Source organism: Mus caroli, unplaced genomic scaffold, assembly GCF_978045245.1.
Source record: "Mus caroli unplaced genomic scaffold, Mus_caroli_1 scaffold_18, whole genome shotgun sequence".
Taxonomy (NCBI): domain Eukaryota; kingdom Metazoa; phylum Chordata; class Mammalia; order Rodentia; family Muridae; genus Mus; species Mus caroli.
This window is the reverse complement of record NW_028227273.1, coordinates 26,302,124-26,327,137: the sequence shown is the minus strand read 5'-3', so window position 1 is coordinate 26,327,137 and position 25,014 is coordinate 26,302,124. Positions and strand designations below refer to the sequence as shown.

At 40.9% G+C, this 25,014-nt stretch overlaps 1 protein-coding gene across 1 annotated transcript in view; it reads left to right on the top strand.

Moving 5' to 3' along the window:
* L3mbtl4 (L3MBTL histone methyl-lysine binding protein 4) overlaps positions 1-25,014 on the top strand; it is a 366,608-nt gene that overhangs the window by 321,042 nt on the left and 20,552 nt on the right. Inside the window, exons 15-17 of the mRNA XM_085833147.1 lie at positions 8,469-8,539; positions 15,304-15,470; positions 16,301-16,425. Of these exons, the coding sequence (XP_085689273.1) occupies positions 8,469-8,539; positions 15,304-15,470; positions 16,301-16,425 (363 nt within the window). The remainder of the gene's footprint in view (positions 1-8,468; positions 8,540-15,303; positions 15,471-16,300; positions 16,426-25,014) is intronic.

Here is a 25,014-nt window from a genome sequence, read left to right as displayed (position 1 = left end):
TTCTTGTTTTAGTCTAAATACAATGTTAATATTCTTTATTTTTGCGTTGCTAGAGTAAGCAATGGTACATTCATGATACAGTCCATGGAGACAGATTGTTTCCTATGAGTTTTTCACTTAGGTGTGTACTGCATGCCTGAAAGCACCTTTGATGTATGTCCTTAACGGTTTATAGCTTCTTACCATCTTGTGCTTTATGGGCAATGGAGGTTCTTTACATCACAGCATTGCTGTTTGTAGGCAGGAAGGCTGTATTTAGGAAGTAGTGGCCTCTTGGCTGTCAGTCCAGGACCTAAACCTATGCTGTCTAATTACAGCCAACATATTTCTATCCCGTAAAGTAAAAACATAGGTATACTAATCATTGCTATTGTCTTAGTATTAAAGGCACCCACTCCCTTTGAGCCAAATAGTTCATATCTTACCATCTTGTTAGTTTTATCTTACATTATAAAAACCCTGGCTTTCTTACTTATTCAGACTTCATCACACTGAAAACCGAAGTTCAGAGTATCCATGCCATGTGTTCAAACTGACACAGATAATCACTCCACTGGAGAGGGTCAGGGTTGAACACACAAATGCTTGATTGCAAGTCCTAAGCATGTTCAATTACATCCAGCCCAAGAGAGAGAAGACAGCGTGAGGCTTTGAGAAGGCCTGGCTGGGTACACTGTCACTATTTTCTACTGCAGGCTATGAGTTTTATGGTTGAATATGATCCATATATATTTTTAAAAGAACATACTTTGTGAAATAAGTTTTTAGAACATAATAAAATACTTTAAAATCATAATTTTTAAATCTTACATTTTAAAATCAAAATTCCTTACAGGAGACACTTACCATGTGTCCCCCATGTGCTTTTTCTGATCTGTGGTTCACATAATACAAAATTCCCCACCTCTAACATGTTGAGCTCTAATATGCTAAAGGCAGGAGAGTAACCTAGAACCATGAGATGTCTTCATGGTAAACATAATTCCTGTGGAAGGCAGCTGCCCCTGCATCGTCTGTTAGCACTTGGTCTCCATTCAGAGGAGAGCATGTCTTCAGTTTTTTCCCTCCCCTAAGTGTTCTTTGATAACTGCTTCTGCCTCCCCAAAACAGCCATCACCATAGTATTAAATTTGCACAATTGATAGATAGCTCCACCATGCGCTGAAGCTCCTGTCATTTTTCATTCAGTGCTACTAACTTTTTCTAACTTAAGAAGCTAAGAGAATGCCACATTATCTTCCCCCAACGTCTGCCATTTCTCATGTTTATACGCTCCACATAGATCTGTGTTGATAATGGAATGAGCTGGAAAAACTGCGATATCAGAGTGAAGCACACGTAACAGAATTGTCTCTTAATGATCCTGATAATAATTGCACTTCCATGAGCCAACTAGCTTCTTTGCACCTCTCAAACTAGCCGTAACATAAAATACATTTCTATGGGGCTGTTCCCCCAATGTAACAGTTTTCCCACATGTTAACCTTCTATGTTATTCAGTTGATTTTCTGTAACCCACCAGGCTTCCTCTTTGCTTAGGGCCAGTGGCGGGAGTCCCTGGTCAGCCCTGTCCTCATCAGCCATAGGGTTGCTTGTTTTTCAGCATTATGAGTCCACTCCCACCCTCTGCCCCAGGTCCCCTTTGTCCATAGCTCCTCCCTTGCCCATTGCCCGGCTCTCTCTGCACCATTCTGAGAAGTTTCCACTGATGTGAGCATCTCAAGAAAAGAGACTATATTTATGCTTCTGTGTTTCTGTTGCCTGGAATACTGACTGATGCTTAGTTGGCACTTAGCAAATGAAATAGGTGTAGCAGCCAACATGTGCCTGAGGCCGTCAGGAAAGAAATGCTTCTCTCCTGCCCTTGGTGCTTTTGCTCTGTGTCACCCTTGAGTGGCTCTTGTGTGTGTCTCCGGGTACCTGTTTGGTGCTTTTCTGCGTGTGCCTGTTGTTCCTCGAAGCACTACCGATGCCAAGAGAGAGAACTTGCATTCTAACCTTTAGGCTCTGCTTCATTACCTTGCTACCACATAGGTTCTTTAGTGCATCTGAGTTCACTGAGTCACATCCTGACATTCTCACTCCTCTGAGAGTCTCTTCTGCTTTGGAATAAATGAAAATGTGAGAGCTCATAGATTATATTTGGAATTAGGGCATACAGAAAGATCTAGCTATTGATATAGACACATCCTGTAGCCTAGCTTAGAGTGTAGCAGTGATTCTCGAAGTAATTATCCATATCTTTTTTTTTTCACTACTTCTATACAATTTGCTGACTTTAAAACCTAATGATTGGCCTACGCACGGTTGTCTGTGTAACAATCATCTAGGGACTGGCAGGAACTTAGATCTTCATTTACTTGGTTGGAGAGAAAGCTCAGCATCTATAACTAAATTAAGTCCCTTAATCAAGGGATCCATGTTCAACTTCTTCAATATAGGCATGAAGAGAGATGGAAGCCAATAACCATATCCTCTCATTAACACTGTTGGTGGCAACTCTGTGCTGTGCTGCTTCCTTTTGTGTGTCTGCTTGCTTTTCTATACCATGGAATACCCAGCATTTCATTACTATCAGAACCAAATGGGGTTTTGTCCTATAGATGGCTCAGTGGTACTTATTTGGCTACATAAGGGACCCTGACCACAGTTGGATCCTAAAATTAAAGCTATCCATTAACCCCCATCATCATTGGTCCCTTCAAAATACATCTGCGATGGAACCACTCAAACTGCAGTGATTCAGCCATGACTGAAACAATGAGAAATGTATGTCCTTTGTTAGTCACAAGAAAACCATCCTAGCTGCTCAGCCAACAGCAGGATGGGACTGAAGTCAAGGTAAAGGGTTTCTAGTCCCTATGGACTGGGCAGTGTAGGCGATCTCTGATGCAGGTGAACACTGTTGTTCCCAAGAACAGCAGAGAAGAAGAGAGGGAAGGGGTCATGGTTGGGATGAGTGGTATAGAAAAGTAACATAGGGTAAAGGAAAGGACAAAGCCTCCAACCTACTGAGCAGAGGCATCAGGGCCATGGTGGTAGGAGACACTAAGCAAGGAGAAAAGAAAACACCCTTCTATGCAGGCTGGAAATGGCCTAAGCCATCAACTGGGCTGCTGTGGAAGAAGTCAGCCTTCAGTGTGGCCCCAGGGTCCTGTTGCTTTAGCACCCACTAGAGGTAGCCTTGTTACCCTTAGCAAACGTCAGACCTGCAGAACATTACACAATGCCCAGCACAGGTCTCAGTAAGATCCTAAAAGAGGTTGTTGTTGTTTTGGGTTTTTTGTTTTTTTTTCCCCTGGCCTGACTCTCAGCAGACAGTTTCTGATTTATTGTGAATCTCTAGGTCACTGCTCCCCTGTCTTGGCCGGGGCTCTTTGTGATTAAGCTCTCCAGAACGCTGTGTTCTAAGATCTACAAGCTTCCTCGTGTAAAGCAAATATTAGTGCTCTTAGACCCCAGAAAAATAAAACCACTGCCTGGGCACCCTCAGGCATTTCTTCTCATCATTATACCCGATCTAAATCTGGCTTTAAAATAATCATTTGGCTGCCATTTGTTTGCATAGCAAGCTAGGGGCAGTTAACATGATTTTATCATTATGAAAACAATATTATTTGTTTACTATGGGAAAATTAGAAAATACAGATGGGTAAAATTAAAACATACAGGGCTGGAGAGACAGCTCAGTCGTTAAGAGCACTGGCTGTTCCTCCAGATGATGCAAGCACAATTTTCCTGTCACTAACGTGATGGTTCACAATTGTCTATGATTATAGTTCCAGGGCATCTGGTACCTTCTGGTCTCTATGGGAAGCAGGCACACACACACACACACACACACACACACACACACACACACAATGCATGCAGGCAAAACACCTATTCACACAAAATAAAAAGTCAAGAAATAAAACACTAAAACCTAGAAATATTAATAATGTACGGGCTTTTTCTATCCAGCAACCTAACTGGTACAGACTAAAGGGAATCATTAAAAGTTAACCATTTCTCATCCCTATTCTCATCTCTGCAAACTGGAGTTACTTGTGTGAACACAAGCACCTTGTAAATGTCTACATCTTCATAGAAGTGTATAGGTAGAACCTCCCTCTATACAAACTTTCTATTAAATGGCCTTAACCTGCATATTGAAGAATAAATCACGAGGATCTGGGGTTGTAACTAAACCAGTAAAGTGTGTTTTGCACATGTGTGAGGAGGATTTGGGTAAAGATGCCCCCGAGTCCCACATACAAATTGGAAGCAATAGTGACACCTGTAATATCAACTCTGCGGGAGTAGAGTTGGTGGGGCCTTTTACCTCACTGGTCTGCCAGACAAGGAATTCTCCAGGTTCAGTGAGAGACCTTGTCACAAAATTAAATAAAATAAAGATGGAGAGTAACAAAGAAAAAAATGAACAACACACACACACACACACACACAGACACACACACAGACACAGACACACACACACACACACACACAGACACACACAGACACACACACACACAGACACACACACACAGACACAGACACACACACACACACACACACAGGATGCACCCAAAATGCATTACTAAATCAATTCAAATGTTCACAATACATGTTTTTGAACAGCTGTATCATATTCTGTGTGCTATTCTTTTCCTGACGACTACTTTTCCATATTTTCCCCACATAAATGGACCACAGAGAACATTTTCACACTCGCTTTTCTTCAACAGGTATTCCATACTGTCTTATTTCTAAGGGTTTGATTATTGTTTATTTACAAACCAAACATAACATAAGATCTTTTAAGACAACCACACAGGTTCTTGGCTCACTCCATGGTCCTATAAACAAGTAAGCCATTGTCAAACTTACAGACATGTGGGAACATGGGAAACGACAACATCCTTCAGTTTGTGTCCTGAGTTCCTGACTCCACCTCTCACCCTATTACACTCCATCCCCAGTTTTTCCCATCTGGTCTTCCACAGGACTGTGCCCCTGCCAGCAAAGTCCTGTGTCCACTGCATTTCCTGTAAGGAACTTTCATTTGAGTCCATCTCCTGAAAGCTTGATGTAATCATACACACACACATACACACATATATACACACACACAAACACATACACACACACATAGACACACATATACACATACATATACATACCCACACATGTACATACACATTGCATACACATGCACACACATACACACACATGCACACACAGAGATACACATATACACACAGAGGAAGAGAGAGAGAAAGAGGGAGAGGGAGGAGAGAGAAAAGGAGATGGAGAGGGAGAAACTTACACTTTCCAGCCCACAGCACCTTCTTCACTTGTCTTACAATCATTTTTCCCAAGGGTGCACAGGTCCTTATGCCCTGACAATTCACCTGCCTCTTGGTGGGAGGAACCATCTTGACTGAATAGAATCCAAAGGCAGGAAAGTCTAAAAGAATATTCCTTAGACTTGGAGAATTTACCTAAATATAACTATCAGTCATGCGTATTGCACACATGCTAACTTCATGGGCTGCTTTCTTATAGAACCATGGTCAGCACACATGTTCTCTCAAGAACCTGATACTCAGTATTGTGAGTTCGGTCAGGGCTACCCCTTTTCAACTAAGCCACTGTCATGAAAGTAGCCACCAGAAGGAAATGTGCCAGTAACTATGGCTGTTTGTGGTTAAATCCTACTTTCCAGAACACAGTAGAAATTGACTCCCAGACTCTTCATTTCCAACTTCTATCCTAAAACTGTCCAGTGTGACATCACTCACCCAAGTGACATTCAGATTCTCGTGCTGTGCCTTTTTCAACAAAAATTGATTACTCTTACATCTTCTGAGATAGGCATCTAGTCTACGGGTTGGAACTTCATGAACATGGAGATAGTAGTGACCAATACCTGTGTGGAGATCACACATCTGTAGCAGAATAAGAAGCAGCCACAGAGAGTAGAGAGTAATGGGGTGGTAGAAGGTGTTGTCTTCTATAGGGAGATCCAGGTGAATGAGTGTCTGACACTTGCCGCAGCCATAGCAACCTCACAGAAGATCCTGAAGGTTAGCTGCAGAACTAGAGCTATGCCTGGGAAAGTCAGTGAATAGTAACAGGAGTAGCATCGAGCCTTTTCACTAAGCCATAAGCTATCCGTTCATCTGTGGTGTGCCACAGGCCTCATTGTTTGTAGAGTTCCCACAGTAGATCCTTCCACCGAGCAAACATAGCACTGTCTTTTCTATTGTCAAAGAGATCAAGTTCTAAGTAGAACTCCTCAAGGGAGCCCCCTGTAGTCTGGCTCCCCACACCCCTGCAGACCCAACTCTGCATTGTGCAAGTGTTACAGCCAAAGCAGTTGATAATGCTGATTCGGGTCCTCCCAAGGACTCTCATGTCTGTGAAGGAACAGAAGGCACTCTCTCTGTGATCTGTGGTAAGAAAGCCTACATGTGGTGTCCAAAGATTTCATCACTTTGCATCCTAGTTGCCTAAGATGGGGCAAGTTGTCCAGTGTTTCTGAGCCTCAGTTTCCATATTTATAAACCATGGCTATTATCCCTGCCTTGTAGAGTTGTTGTGATAATGGAGTAAGGTTCAGTGAAGTTAGACCTTGGAGCCATTATGCCCCTATAGATTTTTCAATGATGAACTATTCACAGGATTTGGCTTGGCTATCTCCCTAGTGAACAAGCATTTGAAATTGAGACATAAGTAAATATACCCTTGATAAAGTACAGTGGCTTATATTTTAAAATATACTACCAGATACATCATTTGATTTATCTTAAAATCATTTACAAAAACCCCATTGACATTATATGAGACAGGCAACCTTCTGTTTTAAAATTTTGTATGAAAGATCTAAGATTTCACCAACACAGACTGCAGAGGGATGCTGTCAGAGGGTTTCATTTAATTCATAGTGCTGTAAACATTATAAAATTAAGGATACAATCCCCTAATGTGTCCGAAAACAGGTAAGCAGAGCTGAAATTGTTCCTTTTTCCTCATCTTTACAAAATGACCAGGCTATGACACTGAGCCCCAGAGGTTGTGACATCCAGCATCTCACATTGACCATCAGATATTTGCTGCTTAAGCTCAACTCCTCTCTTTATAGGTCACATGCCTGTTCTAGGAGAATGTAAATAAATCCTGTCAACACAGAGATACACAGGGAACCTAAGAAAAACTAAATACACTGAGCTGTTACAGAAGTCTACAGATTGTATGCATATTGGTCCGTAATACATAGTGACCTGTACAGGGTTTTGAAAATGGTGTTTACTGAGTGCACAGACCAATCCTGTAGACATGTGGTATGTTCATGTCACAGATTGGCCACTAGGTGTCAAGTGCTCAAACAGTCACTCTGTGTCACAGACCAAGGAACTGAGTCCTAGGCATGAAACAGGTGTCCCTGCATGGATTTTCCTCCCCTTGACTCCCTGTCTGCACCAGAGGCAGCTCCTCACTCGGTAGGCTGAACACCATAGCAGAAGGTCCAAAGATGGGGCTGAAAGGCAAACTCTTTCCCGTTTTTGTTTTGTTGATGTTATTTCTATTAAGAAAACCAAGAGATACCTAACGAATGAGTGGAATGCACTTCTGCTGTGACAAACATGTTCACAGAAGCTATAGATAAAAATATGCGACTTAACCTATAAGCCGTTCAGACTTCTAGGCAGATTTGGTAGCCAAGTTGTTTCCTTCTCTGTTCTGTCAGGACCGAGTCACGGGCCTGTCAGTGTGGTTGAAATGAAAACCATCAAATGCAGTAAGAAAAACACGTGTGCAAAGCAAATGATTATAAGTTTATAAGAATCATAAGTATATGCAGATAAATTAATTATCTCAAGTTCCCTGCCTAAAATTAATTAAGTCAGTAATTAGCAACCATGGGGAAGTCTCATTTTCAAAACTTCTGCATTTGCTTTGCAGCGGGAACCTTGGTTTTTAATGAAGAACCGACAATGAAAGAGTCACAAAATTAGTCCACACTGTGTGCTGCAACATCCCAAAAGTTAATGAATTCTCTGACATTCAACATATGCAACTTAGTGACTTATACACTTATCTGAGCACAGCCACAGTGCTATGATCTTCTGATTGAAATGATAGGTGCCAGAATTTTAAATAATGCTTATTATTTACCTGTGTCCGACACTGTTCCCCACTGTCTCAGGTGCTTCCTCCTCAAAGCCCGAAGAGATCATCCTCCAGGAGGAGTAGATGGAAAGATAAAAAGTTTCACTATTCAAAGTCAGAGCTTCTGAACGAAGGTTCCTGCTTCCTTTAAATGTTAAGCCGAGGAAATGTTCTAATGAGACTGTGCAGAGAAACACCTGATAATTCGCTGTCATTTACCCCGAGGTTTCTATTTAAATTTGTGCTGCTGTCATGATTTATTCTTACATCACAGGATAATGAATCCAGATTTTATTTCTGTTCTTTGCCAGACTTGTACAGCAGGCAAAGTGTTTGAAAATCAAAGGAAAAGAAGATATTGACTTGGATAATCTCTTCAGAGGTAAAAACAAAAACAAAACAAAACAAAACCCCCCAAAAACACAAAAAGCAACAGTAGCAAAGACACAGAGCCAGCTTTTGCTTTTTGTTGTGGACAATGTCCTATGAGTCTGCTGGGATTCATCATCGTGGTAGGGAATGTAGCCAAGAACCTAACTCAAGGTCAAGAGACTCTTAGACTCAGGGCCTACTATCTACACCCAAGTAACAGGTTCTGTTTCTTCAAAGCCCCTTTCTTAGTTTTCTTATTTTTTTTTTTGATTTTTAATATTTTTATTACATATTTTCCTCAATTACATATCCAATGCTATCCCAAAAGTCCCCCATAGCGCCCCCCACTTCCCTACCCACCCATTCCCATTCTTTTGGCCCTGGCATTCCCCTATATTGGGGCATATAAAGTTTGCAAGTCCAATGGGCCTCTCTTTCCATTGATGGCCGACTAGGCCATCTTTCGATACATATGCCGCTAGAGACAAGAGCTCCGGGGTTCTGGTTAGTACATCATGTTGTTCCAACAATAGGGTTGCAGATCCCTTTAGCTCCTTGGGTACTTTCTCTAGCTTCTCCATTGGGAGCCCTGTGATACATCCAATAGCTGACTGTGAACATCCACTCCTGTGTTTGCTAGGCCCCGGCATCGTCTCACAAGAGACAGCTATATTTGGGTCCTTTCAGCAAAATCTTGCTAGTGTATGCAATGGTGTCAGCGTTTAGAAGCTGATTATGGGATGGATCCCTGGATACGGCAGTCTCTAAATGGTCCATCCTTTCATCACAGCTACGAACTTTGTCTCTGTAACTCCTTCCCTGGGTGTTTTGTTCCCAATTCTAAGAAGGTGCACAGTGTCCACACTTTGGTCTTCATTCTTCTTGAGTTTCATGCGTTTATCAAATTGTATCTTATATCTTGGGTATCCTAAGTTTTGGGCTAATATCCACTTATCAATGAATACATATTGTGTGAGTTCTTTTGTGATTGTGTTACTTCACTCAAGATGATGCCCTCCAGGTCCATCCATTTGGCTAGGAATTTCATAAATTCATTCTTTTTAATAGCTGAGTAGTACTCCATTGTGTAAATGTACCATAATTTCTGTATCCATTCCTCTGTTGAGGGACATCTGGGTTCTTTCCAGCTTCTGGCTATTATAAATAGGGCTGCTATGAACATAGTGGAGCATGTGTCCTTTTTACCGGTTGGGACATCTTCTGGATATATGCCCAGGAGAGGTATTGCTGGATCCTCCAGTAGTACTATGTCCAATTTTCTGAGGAACCGCCAGACTGATTTCCAGAGTGGTTGTACAAGCTTGCAATCCCACCAACAATGGAGGAGTGTTCCTCTTTCTCCACATCCTCGCCAGCATCTGCTGTCACCTGAATTTTTGATCTTAGCCATTCTGACTGGTGTGAGGTGGAATCTCAGGGTTGTTTTGATTTGCATTTCCCTGATGATTAAGGATGTTGAACATTTTTTCAGGTGCTTCTCTGCCATTCGGTATTCCTCAGGTGACAATTCTTTCTTCAGTTCTGAGCCCCATTTTTAATGGGGTTATTTGACTTTCTGGAGTCCACCTTCTTGAGTTCTTTATATATATTGGATATTAGTCCCTTATCTGATTTAGGATAGGTGAAGATCCTTTCCCAATCTGTTGGTGGTTTTTTTGTCTTATTGATGGTGTCTTTAGCCTTGCAGAAGCTTTGTAGTTTCATGAGGTCCCACTTGTCAATTCTCGATCTTACAGCACAAGCCATTACTGTTCTATTCAGGAATTTTTCCCCTGTGCCCATATCTTCAAGGCTTTTCCCCACTTTCTCCTCTATAAGTTTCAGTGTCTCTGGTTTTACGTGAAGTTCCTTGATCCACTTAGACTTGACCTTAGTACAAGGAGATAGGAATGGATCGATTCGCATTCTTCTACATGTTAACAACCAGTTGTGCCAGCACCATTTGTTGAAAATGCTGTCTTTCTTCCACTGGATGTTTTTAGCTCCCTTGTCGAAGATCAAGTGACCATAGGTGTGTGGGTTCATTTCTGGGTCTTCAATTCTATTCCATTGGTCTATTTGTCTGTCACTATACCAGTACCATGCAGTTTTTATCACAATTGCTCTGTAGTAGAGCTTTAGGTCCGGCATGGTGATTCCACCAGAGGTTCTTTTATCCTTGAGAAGAGTTTTTGCTATCCTAGGTTTTTTGTTATTCCAGATGAATTTGCAGATTGCACTTTCTAATTCGTTGAAGAATTGATTTGGAATTTTGATGGGGATTGCATTGAATCTGTAGATTGCTTTTGGCAAGATAGCCATTTTTACAATGTTGATCCTGCCAATCCATGAGCATGGGAGATCTTTCCATCTTCTGAGATCTTCTATAATTTCTTTCTTCAGAGACTTGAAGTTTTTATTATACAGATCTTTCACTTCCTTAGTTAGAGTCACGCCAAGATATTTTATATTATTTGTGACTATTGAGAAGGGTGTTGTTTCCCTAATTTCTTTCTCAGCCTGTTTATTCTTTGTGTAGAGGAAGGCCATTGATTTGTTTGAGTTAATTTTATATCCAGCTACTTCACCGAAGCTGTTTATCAGGCTTAGGAGTTCTCTGGTGGAATTTTTAGGGTCACTTATATATACTATCATATCATCTGCAAAAAGTGATATTTTGACTTCATCTTTTCCAATTTGTATCCCTTTGATCTCCTTTTGTTGTCGAATTGCTCTGGCTAGGACTTCAAGTACAATGTTGAATAGGTATGGAGAAAGTGGACAGCCTTGTCTAGTCCCTGATTTTAGAGGGATTGCTTCAAGCTTCTGACCATTTACTTTGATGTTGGCTACTGGTTTGCTGTAGATTGCTTTTATCATGTTTAGGTATGGGCCTTGAATTCCTGATCTTTCCAAGACTTTTATCATGAATGGGTGTTGGATCTTGTCAAATGCTTTTTCCGCATCTAACGAGATGACCATGTGGTTTTTGTCTTTGAGTTTGTTTATATACTGGATTACGTTGATGGATTTCCGTATATTGAACCATCCCTGCATCCCTGGGATGAAACCTACTTGGTCAGGATGGATGATTGTTTTGATGTGTTCTTGGATTCGGTTAGCAAGAACTTTATTGAGGATTTTTGCATCAATATTCATAAGGGATATTGGTCTGAAGTTTTCTATCTTTGTTGGGTCTTTTTGTGGTTTAGGTATCAGAGTAATTGTGGCTTCATAGAATGAGTTGGGTAGAGTACCTTCTGTTTCTATTTTGTGGAATAGTTTGTGAAGAACTGGGATTAGATCTTCTTTGAAGGTCTGATAGAACTCTGCACTAAACCCATCTGGTCCTGGGCTTTTTTTAGTTGGGAGACTATTAATGACTGCTTCTATTTCTTTGGGGGATATAGGGCTGTTTAGATCATTAACCTGATCTTGATTCAACTTTGGTACCTGGTATCTGTCTAGGAACTTCTCCATTTCATCCAGATTCTCCAGTTTTGTTGAGTATAGCCTTTGGTAGAAGGATCTCATGGTGTTTTGGATGTCTTCAGGATCTGTTGTTATGTCTCCTTTTTCATTTCTGATTTTGTTAATTAGGATGTTTTCCCTGTGATCTCTAGTGAGTCTGGCTAAGGGTTTATCTATCTTGTTGATTTTCTCAAAGAACCAGCTCCTTGATTGGTTGATTCTTTGAATAGTTTTTCTTGTTTCCACTTGGTTGATTTCACCCCTGAGTTTGATTATTTCCTGCCGTCTACTCCTCTTGGGTGAATTTGCTTCCTTTTGTTCTAGTGCTTTTAGGTGTGTTGTCAAGCTGCTAATGTGTGCTCTCTCTAGTTTCCTTTTGGAGGCACTCAGAGCTATGAGTTTTCCTCTTAGAAATGCTTTCATTGTGTCCCATAAGTTTGGGTATGTTGTGGCTTCATTTTCATTGAACTCTAAAAAGTCCTTAATTTCTTTCTTTATTCCTTCCTTGACCAAGGTATCATTGAGAAGAGTGTTGTTCAGTTTCCACGTGAAGGTTGGCTTTCTATTATTTATTTTGTTATTGAAGATCAGCCTTAGTCCATTGTGATCTGATAGGATGCATGGGACAATTTCAATATTTTTGTATCTGTTGAGGCCTGCTTTGTGACCAATTATGTGGTCAATTTTGGAGAAGGTACCATGAGGTGCTGAGAAGAAGGTATATCCTTTTGTTTTAGGATAGAATGTTCTGTAGATATCTGCCAGATCCATTTGATTCATAATTTCTCTTAGTTTCACTGTGTCTCTGTTTAGTTTCTGTTTCCATGATCTGTCCATTGGTGAAAGTGGTGTGTTGAAGTCTCCCACTATTATTGTATGAGGTACAATGTGTGCTTTGAGCTTTACTAAAGTTTCTTTAATGAATGTGGCTGCCTTTGTATTTGGAGCATAGATATTCAGGATTGATAGTTCCTCTTGGAGGATTTTACCTTTGATGAGTATGAAGTGTCCCTCCCTGTCTTTTTTAATGACTTTGGGTTGGAAGTCAATCTTATCAGATATTAGAATGGCTACTCCAGCTTGTTTCTTCATACCATTTGCTTGGAAAATTTTTTTCCAGCCTTTCATTCTGAGGTAGTGTCTATCCTTTTCTCTGAGATGAGTTTCCTGTAAGCAGCAAAATGTTGGGTCTTGTTTGTGTAGCCAGTTTGTTAGTCTATGTCTTTTTATCGGGGAGTTGAGTCCATTGATATTAAGAGATATTAAGGAAAAGTAATTGTTGTTTCCTGTTATTTTTGTTGTTAAAGTTGGCATTCTGTTCTTGTGGCTGTCTTCTCTTAGGTTTGTTGAGGGATTACCTTCTTGTTGTTTCTAGGGCGTGGTTCCTGTCCTTGTATTGGTTTTTTTCTGTTATTATCCTTTGAAGGGCTGGATTCGTGGAGAGATAATGTGTGAATTTGGTTTTGTCGTGGAATACTTTGGTTTCTCCATCTATGTTAATTGAGAGTTTGGCTGGGTATAGTAGCCTGGGCTGGAATTTGTGTTCTTTTAGTGTCTGTATAACATCCGTCCAGGATCTTCTGGCTTTCATAGTCTCTGGTGAAAAATCTGGTGTAATTCTGATAGGCTTGCCTTTATATGTTACTTGGCCTTTTTCTCTTACTGCTTTTAGTATTCTATCTTTATTTAGAGCATTTGTTGTTCTGATTATTATGTGTTGGGAGGTATTTCTTTTCTGGTCTAGTCTCTTTGGAGTTCTGTAGGCTTCTTGTATGTTCATGGGCATCTCTTTCTTTAGATTTGGGAAGTTTTCTTCTATAATTTTGTTGAAATGTTTGCTGGTCCTTTGGGTTGAAAATCTTCATTCTCATCCACTCCTATTATCCGTAGGTTTGGTCTTCTCATTGTGTCCTGTATTTCTTGGATGTTTCGAGTTAGGATCTTTTTGCATTTTACATTTTCCTTGATTGTTGTGCCGATGTTCTCTATGGAATCTTCTGCACCTGAGATTCTCTCTTCCATCTCTTGTATTCTGTTGCTGATGCTCGTATCTATGGTTCCAGATTTCTTTCCTAGGGTTTCTATCTCCAGTGTTGCCTCATTTTGGGTTTTCTTTATTGTGTCTACTTCCCTTTTTAGGTCTAGTATGGTTTTGTTCATTTCCATCATCTGTTTGGATGTGTTTTCCTGTTTTTCTGTAAGGACTTCTACCTGTTTGATTATGTTATCCTGTTTTTCTTTAAGGATTTGTAACTCTTTAGCAGTGTTCTCCTGCAATTCTTTAAGGGATTTTTGTGCTTCCTCTTTATTGTCTTCTGCCTGTTTAGCAGTGTTCTCCTGCATTTCTTTAAGTGTGTTATTAAAGTCCTTCTTGAAGTCCTCCATCATCATCAGGAGATATGCTTTTAAATCCGTGTCTAGCTTTTCCGGTGTGTTGGGGTGCCCTGGACTGGGCGAAGTGGGGGTGCTGGGTTCTGATGATGGTGAGTGGTCTTGGTTTCTGTTAGTAAGATTATTACGTTTACCTTTCGCCATCTGGTAATCTCTGGGGTTAGTTGTTGTCGTTGTCACTGTTTAAAGATTGGAGCAGAAGCTGTGTTCCACTCACCAGCAGTCCCAATATCCTGTGGCGGGTGTCGTGGGTAGCTGGCGGGTGTCAGGCAACCCTGCTCTCCCGCTACCCTGGCGCTGATCTGGCCGGATGAGGCCTGTGGCCCTACTCAGGCCGGTTTCTGCTTCCCTAACTAATGCAGTCTCAGGTCCCGCGCAATTGGATTGGAGCAGAAGCTGTGCTCCACTCACCAGAAGTCTTAAGATCCTGTGGCGGGTGTTGTGGGTAGCTGGCGAGTGTCAGCCGACCCTGCGCCCCAGCTGCCCCAGTGCTTTTCTGACCGGAAGAGGGTTGTGGCCCTATGTAGGCCGGATTTCTCTCTCCCCAACCAGAGCAGTCTCAGGTCCCGCGTGATTGGACTGGAGCAGAAGCTGTGTTCCACTCACCAGCAGTCCCAAAATCCTGCGTCGGGGGTCGTGGGTAGCTGGCGGGTGTCAGGCAACCCTGCTCTCCCGCTACCCTGGAGCTGATCCGGCCAGATGAGGCCTGTGGCCCTACTCAGGCCGGTTTCTGCTTCCCTAACTAATGCAGTCTCAGGTCCCGAGCACTTGGATTGGAGCAGAAGCTGTGCTCCACTCACCAGAAGTCTTAAGATCCTGTGGCAGGTGTTGTGGGTAGCTGGCGAGTGTCAGCTGACCCTGCGCCCCAGCTGCCCCGGTGCTTTTTTCTCCTTAGTTTTCTTATTTTTAAAGGTGAAAAGGCCTCTATCATCTTTGCAGTCCTGTTCATGTCAGGGAAGATCCAGTCTTGTGGAGATCAGCGTTTACCATGGGCTCTCTACTTCTACAGTGGCCACATAATGCAGCCAGGAAAGTCACTGTGGTTAACCAACGGGACAGCCGATAAATGGGCATTATTGGTAGGTCGGGCAGAAAGTTACTGGGTAGAAAGCTTAATTGCTGAGATGAGGTGTTTGTTGAGATCGAGAAAAGGAAAAGAGACATCCTGTTTTCACCCAGGTGTTTCCTTCCTATGACTTTCCAATGCAGACACAATGGGAGGCCTGGCTCTGTGGTGACCAGCTAAGGTCTTCCTTTAGTTTACCCTGTCCTTATACTGATATTTAAATCTGGCCAGATGAAAACATTGATCGTTTACAATCAGAATGCTATGTCTTCAGCCACTGTGGCCCTTAAATTCTTAGATTCCCAAACATGGTAGATCTGTTGATGAATTTTCTGCTGAATTGGGAAGGAAATTAACACAACTGGTCCTGTAGCAATCCCACCACAGTGTCACGATTGAGTTCTCTTAGGATAACAAAGGGCCAGTCTCTGAGCACAGGGTTGTGGTGGCCAAGAGCCAAACTACTCTCTTTGGATGGGGCAAAGCTCAGCCTGGGTTTGAAAGAGCTGTAAGTTTCCATCCAAGACACAAAGAGACAGGGTCTTTTCCTAAGGAAATAGGGGGCAATTAAGGTACTTGGCTTTCATGGTGCAGCTACACATTTCTCAGAAGAATCTCTGTACAATACGACCAGAGCTCAGCTTTGCTCTAAATAAGTAATGGATATTTTAGAAACTGCTCCAAATGTTCTCATCCACTGCACCAAGCCTTCATTCTGTAAGCAGCATGTTTGGGAACGACATAAGAAACCTTAAAAAAAAAGTGTTGGTGTTTTAATTCATATTTTGACACTTTCGCAATTTTCTGCAGAGAGTAATTATGTCCATGTTCCTGTTAAAACAGATACACAGTTCTGTGCTTCACATAGTAAAAGTAGTACTGAGGATCATCCTGACCAAAATAGAAAACATCTCTAGCAAGAAGCATTTGCATAAAATGGGAAAGATGAGTCTCCTGCAGCTTGCTCGGTGTGCATGCCTCCTCCTCCTTCTCCTCCTCCTCCTTCTCCTCCTTCTCCTCCTCTTCCTCCTCCTCCTTCTCCTCCTCCTCCTTCTCCTCCTTCTCCTCCTCTTCCTCCTCCTCCTCATCCTTCTCCTCCTCTTCCTCCTCCTCCTTCTCCTCCTCCTCCTTCTCCTCCTTCTCTTCCTCTTCCTCCTCTTCCCCCTCCTTCTCTTCCTCTTCCTCATCCTGCTCTTCTTCCTGCTCCTCTTCTTCTCTGCATCATTTGTAAGAAGTTTATAACCATTTTTTTTCTTTCCTGCCCCATTGAACTCTAGCTCAACCCTGTTCATTTCCTCCCAGGAGAGGCCTACAGTGCATTCAGACATCAGTGTCATAGGAGGTGTGAGGAATCTATGTTTTGTGCAAAGCACACAGTTGTCTAGGAGCTTTGGAAAAATGCATCCTGGGACTTATTCTACTGCAGGAAAATGAACTAGCCATACACGGTACCTGGGTGGTAGCCTGTTGTGTCTTTCTGATGCCATCGCCTGTATTCCTTACACTTAATTTCATTTGCTGTGTGTCTAACCTGTCTGAGAGCAAACAGTAGAACTAAGTGTTACTACTATGCAATTAAGAAACTACTGAATACCCTCTTCTTGATAAGCCTATATAGTATGAACTTCATTCTCAATTCCTCATCTGTTATTTTATATTGATGAGTAGATTTTAATCAGTGACTTATTTATTAGTGGGTTTGGAGGGGGTTGGTTGGTGTTTGAGGAAAATGAACTATGTCTTTATTTAATCTGTGAAGGTAAGTTATAAGATCTGTATTTTTTTTAATAAATTATGTACCGCATTTATTAAAAAGCTTCTGCTTTTCATATCACAGATGTGTTTTAAAATTTCACTAGTGAACACCTTCCCCAAGCATTTTATTTGCAATAAATATGATAATATTATATAAAAATGAAATCGGTGACAGAATATAAATTGCTTTCTAATAACACATATTTGATGAAGGATTCAAGGTCATTTTACAAGGATATATGCATGTAAAATTAATGGGTGGTAAGGGAGAGTCTGTCTTACCAGTCTGTACCAAGTGCTACAGCAGAACCATGGCAGGAGGCAATGCTTCTTTGTGCCACCTTAAGCAGAACCATGCAGGAGCATGAAGGTGATGGTCACAAATGTGTCCTTTCTCCAGGATGGAGTTGGGTGTCAGGTACTTTTCAAGCTTGTATGTTTGCCCAGTGAATGATCCATACAGGACAGAGCTCTTACAGTGTGTGACACTCATGTCAACTCGCTTGGGCATGCACGTCTTTATATCTCAGAGAGGGAGAGCTACAGCATGGGTCCTCAGTACCTCAGACCTGCCAGGGCCTCCACCTTGCATCATGCTTGGGATCCTTTTAGAATTTTGGAAACTTTAGCAAATAAGTTTGTGTCTAGGTCATTTGTAACCAAGATGGAACTAGCTCTCATTTTGCTAATCCAGTAGTATTATAAGCCCCTCAAATTGAAACATAAATGATAAATCATCCATAAGTTTCCTTTTGATATGAAAACACAAGGGTTTAGGCTGACATTGGAATTTCATGATATTTTAATTTTGCATTTATTCAAGGTCTAGTGAAATCCAACAAAGTTTCTTGTACATAGTAAAAGTAGTAGATGACTGAATTTTGTGAAGGGCCTTCTCTTTTCTCTTCTAGAGAGACTTCCTCATATTGCTATGAAGCTCTGTAAGTAAGTGTATGAGTCCCATTGTTGGATAGATCATTGCAGTTCTCTTCTCCAGTTTGGAATTTGCTTTCTTGGACTCTTACTGGGACTTTGGGACAAACACAAATTCCACTTTTCAACATCATTCTTCATTTCTGGTTAATGCCTTCAATGCCTCAACATGGTTGGCATGTTCCATGTTCATCAACTTATTTCCATTTGAAAAGTCTTATGTGTTCATATCATGACTTAGCTCTGGAACACCACTTGAGCTGATGTCCTCTACAATATCAAATAATAATCAAAATTCCATCTTTTCTAGGAATCGCAGTTGATTAAATCAGGTTGACAAAGCTGTCCATCATGTCCTCTTGTGCACTGAGGTATCATTTCTTGTAAATTTAGTGACCACGGTTGTGTTGATTTGTTTATGAACTCTGCTCTGGTTAATTGGCTTATTTGCAGTATTTAGGTATTTTGGCAATATCACACACTCTTAACTATCACAGTTTTATATAACCAGTTCTACCATCTAAATAGTATTCATCAAGTTTTGTTTTTCTTCTATTTTATTGTCCTGACTATATTGGTCATGATAGCATGGCTGAAGTTAGCCTGGGCTAAATAGAGATCTCCTATCTGAAAGATAGAGAGAGAGAAAAATACATACACACACCATACATGAACATGCACATATACACCCCGTACACCATACAACACACAGTGAATTTAATTGGATCTGAAGTAATTCTGTCATCTAATTTCAGCTGAATTCTTCCAATTCATCAACATGGTATTGTCTTCAGTTTAATTAGAATTTCTCTGATAATTTTGAGTGGTATGAGGCAGTTTCCTTGAGCTAGCACCTCCACTATAGTGCTGAGCAGATGTAATGATCTGTAGGCATCTTTGACTCATTCTTTTTTAATTAGTTGATTAATTAATAAATTTAATTTACATCCCAATGGCAGTTTCCCCTCCCTTCTTTCCTCCCAGTCCCCCCCCCCCATTATTTAGGTAATCTCAGAAAGAAACATTGTTAGGTGTTAATAATAAGTATTGTTAATGGTTTGTGTATCCTTGGCCCAGGGAGTGACACTATTATAAGGTATAACCCTGTTGGAATAGGTGTGGCCGTGTTGGAGTAGGTGTGTAACTACTGGTATGGGCTTTAAGACTCTCATCCTAGCTGCCTGGAAGTGAGTATTCTGCTGACAGCCTTCAGATGAAGATGTAGAACTCTCATCTTCTCCTGCACCATGCCTACTTGGATGCTGCCATTTTTCTGATTTGATGATAATAGACTGGACCTCTGAACATGTAAGCCAGCCCCAATTATATAATTAAATATTGTCCTTATAAAAGTTGCCTTGGTCATGGTGTCTGTTTACAGCAATGAAACCCTAAGACAAGTATAAAATGATTATTAGCCATAAGGTATAATGTAGTTTATTGAGACCTTTAGTAGATCAGAAAACTGCTCCATTTCTAGGTTACTTAGTGTTATTTTTTTTTATAAGTGGGTATTTAACTTCATCAAATGTTGTCCTGGTTCTATTAGGATGATTACTATTTTTCTCCTTTATTCTTTAATGTGTAAACTTTTATTCCAACTCTTCTTATGAAAACTTGTTGCTTGACTATAACATTATTTGTAAGAATGAAAAAGTGTGCTAATTAGACTGGTACCGTTCAATGAGTTTAAAGTAACCACCGTTTATATACTAGTGCCCAGTTGATCAACAGAGCAAATAATTAGGCAGGTCTTGCTTCTTCACATGTTTCCAAGGTATGTGAATTCCAGTTGTTATGATTAAGTTTAAAAAGACCAGACTCCAAACAGCACAGTTCAGATTTCTGTTACCAAAGGTACTTAACAGCCAGAGGGAACACAGAGTGCAAGCTCACAAATCACCAGGAGTCCCAGATCTCACCATAAGTTGTGGCTAGACCATCCCTTCTGGGGTAGCATGCCAACAGCAAAGCATGTAATTGTACTATCCATTCCTCCCACAGTAGGATGCCCATGTGGCATCTTACAACTGTTGCTTCTTTAAAAAGATACATGGCCAATGAATGTGAAATAAACAAAGGAAGCAATCTCTTGAAACTACCATCAAGTTTAAGAAAACTTATAGTGGGAGGGTGGGCAATGCCAGAAATACTGACCCTTGTTACAAATTGTTAATACAGAAGGAGTGGCCATGGCAAGTGGGATGATGGGACACTTCAAAGTTTTTAAGGTTGTAAATCAACGTAATGTTTCTTACACTATAACTGTCCATAAGAGAATTTGTTGATGTTTTATATAAAATTTGTAAAGACCTGGAAAAAAAAACCTTGCTTTTTTTCATTGATTACTAAGTCTAGCTTGCATGTTTTAAAATACACGGTGAGTTCTGCAACTCCACTTTGCTATGTCAAATGAAGAGAACTGCCTACGTTTATCAAAGACTTTTTCAAATATATTCAAGGAAGAAATTGATTATAATTTTCTCTCTTGTGCTGTCATGATGTTTTGATATTTTAAATCTGATAACTTCACAAATGTGATGGGGAATAGTCATTCATTTTTTTCAAATACTTATAAAGGGTTTATGAAAAGTACATGATGTGTGCTTTTTAACCATCTAGGAGAATTCCCCAGAAAAGCTATCTGAACCTAGAGATTTTTTTTTATTAGTAGCGTATCCATTGCTGAATTAATTGCTAGTTAATTTCTTCAATAGATTTATGGTTTAAAATTTTTGTATGCTATCAGTTTATCTGTCTTTTTCATTTTATAGAAAAGGAATGAAAAGGTTCAATAACTTGCCCAGAGTTTTGATACATTTTTCTATAAAAAGTCCCTCTTTAGGCAGCTAAAAAAAATTATCACTGGTCTTACACACCCATGGGCTTTACATGTCACAATACCAATATGTCAGGCATGATGTGACTTTCTCTCCTAGAGGGAGCTCATAACTGGTTCTGTGAGCTTGATCAAAATACATGGCTTGCAGAGGTCATGGGATCTAGGGGGTCAACCCATTGCTTTTGTTTCTACTAAATGGGCATGTTCTCAGGCTGACTTCTGAATTGTGTGTTTATACCTACAGATTGTTGATGCTCTTAGCCTTCATCATTGACATTTCTCTTAGCAGTGAACAGCACATTCCTGTTTACTCCAGGTGTTCGTACTAAACAACTGGAGAGTGAGAGCTCAACTCATAATAGGACATTATATTGTTCTTTTATAATGTTCTTTATAATGTTCAGTGAACTATATGGAAGAAAGGGTAGAAAGGGTAAAAGATAGGGTAACAGGGAGGTGGGACAGCCACCTTTTCATGAGTTGTAGGGATCATATGCAATTCCCCTTGCTGTGGTGGCAAGCAGTTTGCCAACTCACCCAGTTTTCTTTTATTCTTCATGTGCATGTATGCTTGTATTTAAGAGCATATGCTTAGTCATATATGTGATGATATACCTATGTTTGCAATTGCACATGCAGACATGTTATCTTAGCTAAGGTTTCCATTGCTGTTAAGAGATGCCACGACCAAGGCAATTCTTACAAATGGACAAGGTTTCATTGGGGCTGGCTTACAGTTTCAGAGGTTTAGTCTATTATTGTCATGATAGGAAGCATGGCAGTGTGCAGGCTGACTTGGTGCTGGAGAAAGAGCCAAGCATTCTGCATCTTAATTCAAAGGCAGCCAAGAAGAATATTTTTCTTCTGAACTGAGTGGAGCTTGAGCATAGGACCTTAAAGCTCACCCCACAGTGACAAACGTTCTCCAACAAGGCCAAACCTCCTAATAGTACCACCTTCCAGGAGCCAAGCATATTCAAACAGCAACACACATGGAGGCACAAGGTCAAAATGAGGAGTCTTTAACCATTTTCTGAGCCAGTCTCTCAACTGAACCCAGAATTCACTGGTCAAGGATAGTCGAGCTAGCCAGCTTACTCCAGAGCCCATCTTCCTGTCACACTTTTTAAGTGCAGGAATTCAGGGTAAGCTCAAACACACCTGCGTTAGTGTGGGTCATGGGGATCTGGACATCATGTCCTGTTTGCTGCTTATGCTGTGACTGCTGCACCATGGCCCCAGATCATGACTTTCTCTTCTCTAGTGTCCCTTTAGGACACACCCTTTCTGTTCTGTGTCTGGGCCATATATTTTTCCTGTCTGAAAACAGGTTCCCACTGCTTTCATTTTACTTTATGTATGTTTTTTTTTCCAAACAGTGTATTTTCATTATGTTTTCCCCATCTCTATCTCCCTCCAGAATCTCCCTAACTCCTGCTACCCCCAAGATTCTTACTAACTCCCTACCCACCCAACTTCATTTTCTTCTCTCTCTCCCTCTCTCTCTCTCAAAACAAAAAACAAAAAAATATGAAAAGCAAAGCCAACAAAAAATAATAAGATGAAAAAAATAACAAAACAAAACTTATCAACTGTCCCCCCAAATGTGGGATCTGGGTTTTTTTTTTTTTTTTTTTTTTTTTTTTTTTTTTTTTTGTGCAGCTACACTTGAGCATGGGGCCTGGCTTGATGTGTGGCTGGATAAACACAGTGGTGCTTCATGGGAGGAAACTGGTTTCCCATTCCCAGAAGGTACAAATTACAAAAAGATTCTCCGTATGAAGTCGTCATTAAATCCCTCCCCTCAGGGTTAGGAATCTTATGGAAGGGGAATCAGAAAGATTGTAAGATCCTAGGGTGGGGGACCACTCCAAGAAAAAAAGCATCCTTTAGACACAACCAAGCTGTTAGATATTCAAGGTTAGGAAGATTGAGGTAATGCACAGGGTCTATGCAGACAGATCACAGCCCTGAGAGGGAGAAACGGACATGAAGGCTTCTGTTTCTTTTAAAGTGTATTTTTAGCATAGTTTTGTCCTTCCTTCCTCCCTCCCTCCCTTCCTTTCTTTGATTTTTAAGCATTTAATTTAAAAAGAATTAAATCACTTCTCCCACTTCATTTCCTCCCTCCATTCCTCCTAGTGACCCTCCCTACAACACCCCCTATCAAGTCAATATCCTCTTTTTTTTGTTGTTTTTGTTTTTTTGGTTTTTTGTTCTTGTTGTTTTTTTCGAGACAGGGTTTCTCTGTTTAGCCCTGGCTATCCTGGAACTCACTTTGTAGACCAGGCTGGCCTCGAACTCAGAAATCTGCCTGCCTCTGCCTCCTGAGTGCTGGGATTAAAGGCGTGTGCCACCATGCCCAACTAATATCTTCCTTTTTATTATTATTGTTAAATATATATGTGGATATCTATCTATACACACACACACACACACACAAAACCCTACTGGTCCATCTTCTTTGGTTATGTGTATGATTCCAAGGCTGATTGCTCTGCAATGGACAGACAGTGTGAAGCTGTTTCTCCTTCTCCCAATGGTCACCAGCTGCCTAGAGGTTTTTGTTTAAGGGTGGGGCTTACAGAATTCCCTCGTTCCATGTTACAATGCCCACTGATATGGCCATTATTCCAGTCTTGTTTATGCAGCCATTTCTAGGAAAGACTTCTGATACTCTTGCTCTTCCAAATCCTCTACCCCCTTTTCCATGATTTTCTCTGAATCATATATGCAAGAGCTGTAATGGAGATGTATTCAATGGCATGAAACTCCCACGATGCACTGATCCCTGCCTTGTGTCCAGTTGTAGTTTCCTTTGATGCTCTCCATATCCTGTAAAGGGAGGCCTCTTTGATGAAGGGTAGTAGCTACATGGGTCTATGGGTATAAGGATGAGGTTGAGAAGTGGTGGTAGTAGATTCTTTTCTAAGGCCCAGGACCTCAGTAGCCGTGGAAGGTAGCTTGGTTTCCAATATCAGATATATTTCTCCTTTTTTTTTTTTTTGAGTGAGCCTAATATCCAATTAGACACCAGCACATGAATGCCACTTATTGCACCATAGCAGATATTAACCATATTTGACATTGTCAGTCATAGCTGTTGTAGCTGGGTACAACAGTGTCACTGCTTCCCTCCCCTGGTAGCTTGGATATTTCTTACTACCATAGCCTCTGGGCCAGAAGAGAGGGGCTCATGTCAGGTCATAGACAGCTTGAATTATCAGAGTCCTTTGCTGAAGTATGCAGTGTTTTCAGCACTAGGGGCCTACTCTCAGCTCCCGAGAGGCAAGTAAAGGCTACATCCTTAGTCTGTATTGTTGACTTGGTCTACACTGACAAACTATTCAAAAGGAGGCTTCTCATGCACAATACTAGGGTTTTTTTTAGTCTATGGGTTTTTTTTGGGGGGGGGAATATTGTCAAGCCACTTTGTATAACTTCCTATAATGCATGGGTGTGCATACACACACACACACACACACACACACACACACACACACACACACACACACCACTATAACTTTAGGTGAATACAAAACAGTAATAAAAACACCTCTCTGAGGCTCCTTGGTGGTATTTGTCACTCATCTTTCCTCTGTCCTCACTTCCATCCTGCCTCTCAAGTTGGAACACCTTATCTCTGTTCCATTTCTTACTTCATATCACCCATATCCTGCTATTCCCCTCTCAAGCCCACCCCACTCTTGTTTAGGTTCCCTTTATATTTTCTTGGTTTCTATGTTTACGCCATGCTCTGTGTTTGCTGCCGTGGATTTGGAGCTCGGAACTGCAGTTGAGAGAGAACATGAGGCATTTGTGATTCTGGGTCTGTGCCATCTAACTCAATATAAGAAAATCCCTTTGAGATCCATCTATGTCCCTGAAAACTTCATGACTCTATTGTTCTTTTTAGCTGAACAGTATTCCATTGTGTTGGTGTAGCATGTTTTCATTCTCCATTCATGTACTGAAGGGTTTGAGTTACTTCCAGTTCCCTGTAAGTATGTTAGCGATGAACATGGCT